Consider the following 12,006-nt stretch of genomic DNA (forward strand, 5'->3'; position numbering starts at 1 on the left):
AAAGAGTGAAATTCAGCCAATTTCTGCATTCCAAATGTCTCACTTTTTCTCATTGGAAAATATAAAACTAAAGGTACTGAATAAGGGAGTGTGAAGAGGAGACCTGCAAGCCTTCTCTCTGACTGTCATTGCCTATCCCTCAGCCTTTCCTTTCTGTCACCCTCTGTGACCTGCTCCTGGATCTCAACAAGACACAGATTGCCATGGTCCCATTCCATTCTCTCAGCCCTTCTAGATTCATCCCCTTCCAAGGAGCATGCATACCCCTGCCTAGCCCTTCAGAACACGAGCCTCACTCTTCCATCAGTCCCTTCTAGATCCATCCCTTTGCTGAAACAGCAGATACCAGCCCCTGTAATCCCTGCAACTTTTGTGCTTCTCCCTGAAATGCCTTAGCATTGTGGTATTTTGGATATCTTCTCCCCTCACATCCCAGGGCTGCTGAGAGCTGCTAGATAAAAAACTTCATAATCTTAATAATAATTTCATGACACATGTACTAATTCTAGCCTCAGCTTCAACATAGCGGAGCAATGGTGCTTAATCCTTATTCCACTCTCCTTATCATTTCCCATCATTGCAGTATTATTTCACTATTATTAACATAACTACTATCAGAATTATTTATATCGAGGAATTCCCCGGCAGTCCAGTGGTTAGGACTCCATACTTTCACTGTTGAGGGTGTGGGTTCAATCCTTGGTCGGGGAACTAAGATCTCACATGCTGCACTGCATGGCCAAAAAAATAATAATAATAAATAAATAAACTGTTTAGTAGAATTATTTATATCAATTATTGAGTTCCTACCATATTCGAGATGTTCTCTTAGGTGCGTTATAGAAGTCATCTCTAATTTTCACATCAAACTTTCACTAGAGATCTGTTCCTATTTCACAAATAAGGGATCTAACTCTTTTAAAAAAAAAAAAAAAAGGCAGTTTACTCAGACAAAGTCCAGATTTGAATCGGGGCCTGACTGATTCTGAAGTTCACATTTTTCCCATGTTCCCACCATGTTTCCCAGTCCTTGCTCTTAGCAGATGACCTTATCCTCTAAATAGCAAAGACTTTGAATGAGCCCCTCTCATCTCAGTGTGCAAGTCACAGGCAAAGAGCCTCTTCCCCAAACTTCATCTCCCCACTCAGCTCCTGAGCTCAGGCACTCTGGCTTCCCAGGTTCCCCCAGTCTGTTGGGAGTTTAATTCATCTCTCTATTGAATTCTCCTCTGGCCACAAAAGGTGCCCTCTGTCCTATGCCCCTTCAAGTGACCTCTCTCTCTTTCCCTTCCCTTCACCACCAAATTTATGATCCAAGATGCTCACTCAGACACATCATCAAATCTCACACGGATGCCAAGCATTACACAACCCTCTCTGTGAGTGTTGTGCAAAAAAAATGTTAAACCATAATGCTTACACCCAAAATGTAGATGAACTTCCCCCAAGTTACCTCGTACAAGCATGTGCACTGTTCCGGGTAAAGGAAAGAAGTGGAGCTTGGGATGTTTGGTTGGTCACAAGGTGAAAAAAGTAGCCATAGCCAGCAGCACACACCCTGTTTCCCTATGGAAATTAAGGATAGTTAAATCATAGTCAGTCCATTACAATAAGGCTGCTGGAAAGAAACACTCTTCTATGTGCTCATTCTGCCTTTTCACTTACTTGCTGCCAAGGTATATTGATATACCTTGGGTCAAAAATACGCTCATTCCAATAAAGAAGATGTGGTGTGTGTATATAGAGATACACACACACACACACACACACACACACACAATGGAATATTACTCAGCCATTGAAAAGAATGGAATAATGCCATTTGCAGCAGCATGGATGGGTGGACCTAGAGATTATCATACCAAGTGAAGTAAGTCAGACAGAGAAAGACAAACACCATGTGATATCACTTATATGTGGAATCTAAAATACAACACAAATGAACATATCTATGAAACAGAAACAGACTCACGGACATAGAGAACACACTTGTGGTTGCCAAGGGGTGGGGGAGCAGGAAGGATTAGGAATCTAGGATTAGCTGATGCAAACTATTATACATAAAATGGATAAACAACAAGGTCCTACTGTATAGCACAGAAAACTATATTCAATATCCTGTGATAAACCATAATGGAAAAGAATATGAAAAAGAATATACGTATGTGTAACTGAGTCACTGTGATGTACAGCAGAAATTAAACACAACATTGTAAATCTAAAAATATATATATATGCTCATTCCTTTTCCTCCAGGCAGTTCAATTTGACTGTACTTTGTCCACCTCAATAGCTGGCATCTCATGTTAAAACGTCCTTGTACATTTCCACAGTGAGAAGCTTACTTGTGTCACTTCATACAAGCTCTCCTCTTTAGTGTGTAAAAAATACTCGGGAGCAAAGTCGTCCCTAAAGCCAAGTCTCCACAGAGTGTTCTCTCTGATCCTTTGAACAGAAGAAAAAACTGAGATTATCTGCAATGGTCATTTAATATCAGTGTAGATGGTAAGGGATATGCACGTTGGGATGAGACACAGAAAAGGGTTAGAACTGAAAGAGGAAGTTCTGACCCACTCAAGGACAGAGCTCTTCCTCCCAGCCTTTCAGAGAGCTCGAGGAGTTTAGTATACTACACTGTGAGTAAGGATTAAGACCAAAGACCGCAATCACACCCTTTGAATCATAGCTGTTCTCTGTTTATCCTTAGGTTAGCAAACTCATTTCATCCCATAGCTTCAGCCATTCTAGACTAATATTTTATTGGCTTTAATTTTTAAATGAAAGGACTTTAGGTATTATTAAAGGCAGCCCTCTGAACCTGGGTGACCCACTGGCAGTCATTATATAGCAGTACTCCCTACAGAAGGGGATTTTAAAAAGTCTGTTCCTCTCTGGGAGTGCCACATGTTCCACATGCATGGGCGCACACACACACACACACACAAACACACACACATACGCACAAGCACACAGAAGCAAGCAAAGTCGGTATGGAAGAAAAACTGAAGTAGGATGTTTTAAAACAAACAGTACTCAACTCCTGGCTTATGTGAGAGAAGGTACCCCAGCACCTGGAGGCTGTCAGCCTCTGGAGAAGTATGAATGAGGGCCAGAGTTGACACTCAGACGGGAGACCTGGCCAGCAGGCAGCAGCTGGGACCTGGCCAGGGGAGCCAGCTCGTGCTGACACAACCACAGGTACTGTTTCCTGAACATCAGCCGGTAGTTCACTGTGGGCACTGAAGGCCCTCTCACCCTGGGTATCTGTAATCCACCAGCCATGCCTCCTCTTTCACTCCATTACAGAACGCCTTCTTTCTTCGTGCACTAGTGGCCCATTCGTTACTGCACTTCATTCTTTCGGATTCTAAGCATTTCTCCAATTTTCTGAGGCCACATAAAATGCCAATCACATGTCTTACCACATACTAAAAGTAACTTTTGGACATCATTGAATATGAAGCTGAATCACTATTCAAGATGTTAACATGACTTCAGGACACCTGGGACACACCTCTGGGACCCCAGTTATCTTGGGGTGGCAGAGTCTGGAGCTGTGGTTGTCAGCCAGGGATGATACTGTTCCCCAGAGAGCATCTGGAAATCTCTGGAGACCGTTTTCATTGTCACCCTCGGAGGGACAGGGGTTTTACTAGTATTAAGTGGATAGAGACCAGGGATGCTTTATATAGAGGACAGCCTCTCACAAATGTGAGAGGCCCCAAATGTTAATATAAGCACGGTTAAAAAATAAAAAAAAAAAAAGTCTAAAGTCTTCACTTGTTCTTGAAATAACCCATACCCACTTTCCAGTAACCCATCTCCACATTTTGATGGAAAGGCCAACCTAAATATAAAAACATGGTTAATTACAATAAGAATACTTTGACAGTTTTTACTGGGAGGGCATTTATATCTTTTTAAACAACCAAATCTGCCACTAGACACTCCCCCAAAGAACACTTACTGGCATTGCATCAGTCATCTCATTCTTCCCTCGTGCTAGAAAACAAGACGTGCACTTATGATCCTCAGTTTTGGAATAATCACTGCCATTGGGCTGGCAAATACAAGCATCCAACAGAAGCACCAAATACAAGTGCCCTCACAGAAGCACAAGCAAGTAATATGGCTGTGTTTACGGACCTCCACCTTAAACAGAGCCGGCGTTGAGCGGCTGTGTCTCTACCACCCCCATGAGCCACGAGAAAGGCCATGAGTATATAAGAATTGAGGGTTAGGGAATGGGGGCTTCTGAAACACCCACCTTTTCTGCAAGTATACAAACAATAAGAAAGGTGCACTGGGACTTCCCCGGCGGTCCTGTGGTTAGGTCTCTGCACTTCTACTGCAGGGGGTTTGGGTTCAATCCCTGGTCAAGGCACTAAGATCCCACATGCCTCGCAGCACAGCCAAAAAAAAAAAGAAAGGTGCACTAGAGGCTAGAAATGATCATCTCACTTGGACATACATCTCTATTTCATTACCAACAAGATGCTAATTCATTACCATGACTCCACGAGGAAGGGAAAGATTCAAACATATGCAGAATATATTTCAAGGACTTCATCCTTACTCATCACCTTGGCCATACAGGTGCTCAGAGAGCATGTATTTTGACTGAATGAACAGATTTGTTGAATCATCTTCCGTGGTGTCAACAGTATTTTTGGAGCATCTGGGTGGTCATGTATAAATGCTTTCCAAGTGCATTTATAGTTGGGCAGGATATTGCAACTTCGGTCTTCTGTTAGCCAATAAGGCTCACTTTTCTTTTAAAAGAAGCACTTGAACAGTCAGATGACATTACTTTCCAGTCCTTTTTACTCTGCATTCCAGTTGGGTATGCTACAAACAATTTGTGAGCAGAAACCACATATGTATGCAGGCAGCCGGCGGCTTGTGGGGAAGGGTTTAAGGCAAGCAGGGAATTTTGTGTGGAAATCAATTCTTTGCGGAAGTCAATGTATTATGGACATTCAAGCAAGAGAAATTCCAGAGAGAAATTAACTTCCCAAGTAAGCCAGTTCCTTGTGGTGTGCATCTGTAGTCACTAAAAAAAAAAGTGAGTTAACCCTTCAGGCAGCTCTTAAATATACATTAGCTATTGAGTGGAGAGAGCTAGAGAGCTGAAATCGGCCTTTAAACACAGAATTCCTTACAAAATTGATTCACAAACCAGAACAAATTCCCCTCAAATTAAATGGATGTTTTCAAAGGGCTGGTCTTCAGGGGGTTTCTGTTGGCTGTTCTAAACAGGGGTCTGGTCATGGGAAATGTCCAATGCCCACAGACACACGGGATATTCTGGAGCTCTGGGAGTGAACAGTCTCTCGCTGATGGAGAGCAAAGACCTTCCAGCCTGAGGTCAACATAGGTTATGTCTCCTGGAAAGACGAAGCCTCTGGACAGATAAGAAACACCCATAAAGGAGTCAGAGACTCAGATGCTGGAGTGCAGTGGGGAGACAGCCTGGAAATGAAGTGCTCCGGACACTGCAAGGTGATGCATGCAAAGCCTATCTAAGGAGTATACAAAGGATTTTCCAAGTTCCTTGTACATTCAGATGGGAATATCATGTTGAGTCCTCACTAGCAAGAAGGCACAAAGCTCAGGTTTTGCTTCTCAGAAAAATTGCCCTGGACCTGGCTCAGCAGCAGCCTGGGCAGGGAGGCAGGCAGACCACTTGTGGCTATGAAAACTAAAAAGGAATATCGCACTTGAAATCCCCTCATACCAAGCAGGGTTGAGGGTGAGTGAACTGTAAAGATGGCTTCCTGGGAGCCCAGGTGAATTCCATGCACTGGGCAGAGCATTTGGTCCTAGGCTCTGTGTCTGAGCATTCCAGGAACAATGTACAACCACAAATAACTACAGAGACTTAATTAAGGATCAGCTCCGTTTCTTCCTGCCTACCTGCCAGGCCAGAGATTTTAAGGTCAACTTCTGTATGTAGGAGAAAGGGTTTAGGCTATCTGGATTGGTTGCCCAGCCACTAGGATTAGGTCACCTTCAAGTCTAAATAAGGGCTTTCATTTACATAACAGTCTTGTCCCAATGTCCATTTCCAGGTTTTGCCATTGCTCTATGGCGATGGTTATGGTTATGTTACCATTGGGGGAAGCTGGCGGGAGGACACACAGGAACTCTCTGTTCTATTTTTGCAACTTCTGAGCCTAAAATTATTTCAAAATTAAAAGTTTAAAAGAGAAATAGCCTAATGAATCACAGTAATACAGTGGCTTTAAAAAAATGTTTTGCCAAACTGAAAGGAAACTGAAAAGCAAGGTGGGTAAAGGGGTCACAAAAACTGAGCACATGCAAGGCTTGGCTCGATCCTCTTAAGGGGCAATCAGCTCTGAACCACTCAGAGAGCAGAACATAAACGCCATGCCCCGTGAGACAGTTCCTCACAATATAAGGGATATCTCTCTCTTGAGCATCAGAACACCACTGGAAGAGGATAGGTTTCTGACACACACACACACACACACACACACACACACACACACACACACACACACCCCCCTCACTACCACTGCCACCCTTATCATTGTTGTTGTAGCCTCCTTATTATCACTCTGGAATTAAAATACATTTCTAAAATATATTTTTCAAAGCACTCTGTGTATCATCCACATAGGACACACCTAATAAACACTAGCTTACTTTTTGCCCACTGACTGAAATGACCTTCGTTGGCACTAAGAGAAGTTCCTAATTTTTAGGTTCTGACACATACTACCAGTCACACCTATGTCCTTGGTTGTGGCACACTCCAGACAATAGACTGAAAGAGACAGCACAGTGGAACCCCAGTGGCGCAGCTGCAAAATTGGAGAGGACTGTGCAAAATTTAACACTGAGAGGTGAATTCCACAGGATCTAAATGCTGACACAGATGAAACATCTTACTTGTCAGTCATCAAAATGATTGCGGGATCTTGGAATCTATTCTTTATTTTCCTTTTTCTTCCCCCTATTCTTTGATTATGGAATTATACCTACAGCCATTCATTCATTATATTTCATTAATTCTTACTAAGCAACTATTACGTTTCAGATGCTGTGCTAAGGTCTAAAAGTTAATAAGCGAATGAAAAGAGAACTACAGAATTTTAAGATCAACGAAGATGAAAATATCAGGAATTTACCTAATGAATATACTTAATGAATTTACATTACCAGCTTAAACTAAAGTCTCATTCTCCAAACACATGCATTGTATTATTTTTCAATTTTGTAAAGTGGATATAAGAGGAAGAAAGTAAATGGATGGAAAGGGAAGGCATCTAACAGAGAACAAACAATTTGTTTTGGGCTCAAATTTTTCATTGCTTTCTAGGCACTGTTCTGCAGGTCAGTCTGCAAAGACTCAAGTGACCTGTAAGTTTGTAAGTGGCTCTCTGGTTCTCTGCACCTATATAGCCAGCTCATTTCTTTTGTTTTGTTTTGCTTGTTTGTTTTGTGTTAGTTTCAGGTATACAGCAAAGTGATTCCGTTATATATACATTATATATATATATGTATGTGTATATATATATACATATATATATGTTCTTTTTCAGATTCTTTTCCATTATATGTTATTGCAAGATACTGAATATAGTTCTCTGTGCTATACCATAGGTCCTTGCTGTTTATTCACTTTATATATAGTAGCTGGTATCTGTTAATCCCAAACTCCTAATTTATCCCGCTCCCCCATTTCCCCCTTGGTAACCATAAGCTTGTTTTCTGTTTGGGAGTCTGTTTCTGTTTTGTAAGTAAGCTCTTCTGTATCATTTTTTTTAGATTCCACATATAAGTGATATCATATGGTATTTGTCTCTTTCTTTGACTTACTTCACCTTAGTATGATAATCTCTAGGTCCATCCTTGTTGCTGCAAATGGTACTGTTTCATTCTTTTTATGGCTGAGTAATATTCCATTATATATATTACATATATATATATGTAATATATATATATATACCACATCTTGTTTATCCATTCATCTGTTGATAGACACTTAGGTCACTTCCATGTCTTGGAAGCATTGCAAATAGTGCTGCTATGAACACTGGGGTGTACGTATCTTTTCAAACTAGATTATATGCCCAGGAGTGGGATTGCTGGGTCATATGGTAACTCTATTTTTAGTTTTTTAAGGAGCCTACATACTGTTCTCTGTGGTAACTGCTCGTCAGCTCATGTCTTACTAGTCAAGTAGTGGCCAGAACACCCACCCAGGAGGCAATGAGCTACCCAGTGAAGCAAAGCCAGGCAGCACCTCTGACACTCAACGTGGGATTTAGATGCATTCCAGCCTCCCGAAGGAAAATGACCTGGGCAACCCTGAGGGTCTCCTACTTCAGAGTAGTCAAGATTATGTTACCCAAGAAACTAGGCAAAAACGTAACTCTTTAGTCCCCAAAGCTTGCTGGCATAATTGTGCAGCAAGCCCTGTGGTCACCAACAAGTTAAATGTCACTCTCATTGTTCTGCGTCTACAGGCTGGTTTCCTTCAATCCATGCACTGCTGCCTCCTGTCCTCACTGGCACATTAGCTGCCCCCGTTAGGCACCGAAAATAGTGTGTAAGCACTGTGCTTGGAATAAAGGTAATTCAGAGTCTGGCGGAGGGTTGAGGAGATAGCCATGACTTTTATTAGGGGTTATTCAGCTGGAGGTAATTAAAAACAGATGATCAGAGAGGGAGAAGTTCCTTCTCTCCGGTCCTCAGAAACTTGGCAGAACTGTCATGACACAGTAGGTACTCAGAGCCAAGTCCCGAAGAGTGAGACCCTTAACCCTTCCATAGATGGTCCATGGGACAAAATTATTGGAAAAGGGGAAACTAAATGGCCTTCCCACTACTCTGATGTAATTCCTCATTCACGGATCTATGGTTAAACTACCAGAAAAATTAATTTCTTAAAGTGTTTAGAGAGAAATTTACCAAGAAGAAGTAATGTTAAGTTGTATTAAATAATGGGATGAAAAACCAAGGCCATCAGAGTGTATAGCTGACCCTTGAACAATGCAGGGGTTGGGAGTGCCAACCCTCTACACAGTCAAACATCCGCATATAATTTATAGTCCACCTTCCATATACATGATCCCTCTGTGTCCATGGTTCCATGTTCAAGGATTCAGCTAACTGTGGATAGTGTGGTAGTGTAATATTTACTATTGAAAGAAATCCAAGTGTAAGTGGACCCATGCAGTTCAAACCCGTGTTGTTCAAGGGTCAAATGTAATTCATTCATCCTGGAATGTAATGTGATCTCACACACCTCGTGACTCTGCTGACCCTCAGTTTTGAACACCCTTAAAGGGCAACAATATGACCACATTAGTATAGTAACATAGTGAAGATTTATTAAGTCATTATTATTGGAATCGAGACCAAATTCAGCAACCACAGCAGATGGCTCAGGAAGATATTTTAGTTTGCATTAATCTAAATGACCAGAAAATAATCAATATCTACTTTGTTTTGCTTTTTATAAATATTGCTTCAAAGTGTGTTCACAGGAATTCTGAGGGAAGTGATAGCATTTATCCTAAAGCACTGTTTAACCCAAAATCATAAGGTAGTTTCCTGTTACCACTGTGCAGCTAGTAGATGCTGCATTCCACCCCACTGATGCTGCCACTCTGGATAACTTCCGGAGTGAATTTCTGACCATCCTGGAAGCTGAAGATCTTACCTCTACAACATTGGTGGGATCACGGATGTAGATACCAGACGGTGTCATCATTTCAGTACTGGAGAGTCCCTCGGCGCCAGAAACACTGATGATCACATTGTTTCTTATTATATTCCCCTGTTCTGACCAGTCTAATTTAAGAAAAGGGGATTCACCAACATAATTAAAATGTACTCAACTCAACGTTCTTATTTCTACTAATACACGTTATAGTTCTCTTCATGCATATACGTATATGTATATATATAAACATCTAGTGTGTTCAACAAATTTAAGATATCTAACATACTGCCAGCAGGCTTGTCTATAAAATGTATGACGACTTAAATGGATGGTAACAGTTTTAAAACCAATTTACATATTTACCATTTTCTCTTCCAGGAATAACCTCCCAAGGGATATACCTTATCTCGGGGGGTGTACCTGAGAACAAAAGATCATGTTAGCTCAGCACGTTTCATGCCACCCAGGAAAATGAGAGATGCTGAAATACTATTTCTTTTTCTTGGTGTGGCTTGTTTTGATTTTGTGTTGTGTTTTTATCTATGAACCAGACAAACAGATTCAGATTATGTGAACTTTTTAGTTCTAGACTATCATGAATCAGAAGCTCATTTTAAATTAAAAAAATAGTAACAAAGAGATAGATTTACCGTTTTACTTCTTAGGAAGAGTCTGACTGTCTTCGTAGTTAAATGTCACACACCCCTGTGTCAGGTCCAGCCCCATCCTTAGCTATTTGAATTGGCCACCAGCCATCTGCATGCCCTTCTCTTCCCCTGGAAGAGCAGGAATGTCCTGGAGGAACAGGCTGGACAAGACCTGAGACCCTCACAGTCAAACCAGAGTTTTGAAATAGAAGAGAATAAAAGAGCACGGGCCATGCTACACAGAGATCAGCCACTTATGTGGTATCCACACAGAGCAACCCCACAGACCCCCTTTCTTCTAGGTCTTTAGGTGTCTGGGCTTCCCATGTCACTTCATGAGTCTGAGTTTGCAAACTCATCTTGCATGGATGTACATTATCTAAAATGCACTGACAGATATTCTAATTCCATCACCTGTAATGCAGTCAAGAGCCTCCAATTCATGATATCCAAGTACTCAAGGCCAAATTCCTCCTGCAGGTTTTCTTCCTTGCCTAGTTAATTCCATATAATTGTTTCCTCCTAAAATAATATTGTTAGGGTACCTCCCTGAATTTCTGCTCCAGGTTTCAAAAAACTTTTCCCTTACAGCAACAAAAGTAAGAATAAGCAAAGTCAATCCTCCACATGTTAGTCTGACTGCCCTGTAGCTGTCCTTTTCCAATCAAAAGATTTTCCTTCACCTGATGACTTCTATTGTCCTTAGCCCTTTGCCTTTTCGAGCTTGAGTTAGTTTACATGATCCATAATTTCCCACCTTACAGTTTCCCTCTCGGTGTTAGAACCTTTCTAGCGTTTATCTTAACAGATCATTCCTAAATGAAACATACACATTTTCTCACTGATGATATCACAGAATTTATTTAAATAGAAAACACTATCTAACAAGTACAGTTAGAGTCTTACTTTCTGTGAAAATCTCTGATTTGCTTTTTTATTCCGATATAACCAAAGACCCGTTGTTCATTAATACAGTCACTTCTTTCAACAAATATAACTCCAAATGCACTAGTTAAGGTGCTAAGTGTGAAGGGGACAATGTTCACATGAAATCTGGCAGTAAAACACATGATCAGAAACATGATATATAATTTTTAAATCAATAAGTAATGATTGTTGGTAAAAGAGTTCAGACAGATGGACTTGCCTTGGGAGTGTGGGGGAGACACTCTTACAGGAGGAGAATGAGTCGTATGAGCAGAAGGAAAGAGCCGTGCAAAGGCCCTGATGCAGGAGAAAGTGTGGTCTTTGCAAAGAATTAAAATAAAATAGGTCTGTGCAGTTAGAGTACACAAGGAGAGGACAATAGCAGGATAAGTGTACCAAGGTTAATAAAGGCAAAATCACTAAGGGAGTCTTTTAAGCCACAGTAAGGATTTTGGATTGTATTCTAAGAGAAATAAGAAGTTTTTAAAGGGCTTTAAGGAGAGGAGTGACATGATGCAATCTGAGATTGTTAAGGATAATTCTAGGCATCGCAAGGGGAATGAACTTTAGGAAACAAAAGTGGATACAAGTGACCATTTAGAAGATTCTTGAAACACGGGCTTCTTCAGCAAGCCACAAGAGCAGCAAAGAATAGAATTCAACATTTTTAACTCCTTGTTCAACATCCAGGTTTGACACTCCATGAGACTGCACAAAAACCTATTTATGGGACTT

The 12,006-nt window shown here is 41.1% G+C and overlaps 1 protein-coding gene across 1 annotated transcript in view; it reads right to left on the reverse strand.

Moving 5' to 3' along the window:
• PKHD1 (PKHD1 ciliary IPT domain containing fibrocystin/polyductin) overlaps window positions 1-12,006 on the reverse strand; it is a 426,555-nt gene that overhangs the window by 229,851 nt on the left and 184,698 nt on the right. The window contains exons 41-43 of the mRNA XM_030870494.2: window positions 10,061-10,117; window positions 9,695-9,825; window positions 1,454-1,566 (exon numbers count right to left, since the gene is read on the reverse strand). Of these exons, the coding sequence (XP_030726354.2) occupies window positions 1,454-1,566; window positions 9,695-9,825; window positions 10,061-10,117 (301 nt within the window). The remainder of the gene's footprint in view (window positions 1-1,453; window positions 1,567-9,694; window positions 9,826-10,060; window positions 10,118-12,006) is intronic.

The sequence above is a fragment of the Globicephala melas genome, chromosome 11 (genome assembly GCF_963455315.2).
Source record: "Globicephala melas chromosome 11, mGloMel1.2, whole genome shotgun sequence".
Classification (NCBI taxonomy): domain Eukaryota; kingdom Metazoa; phylum Chordata; class Mammalia; order Artiodactyla; family Delphinidae; genus Globicephala; species Globicephala melas.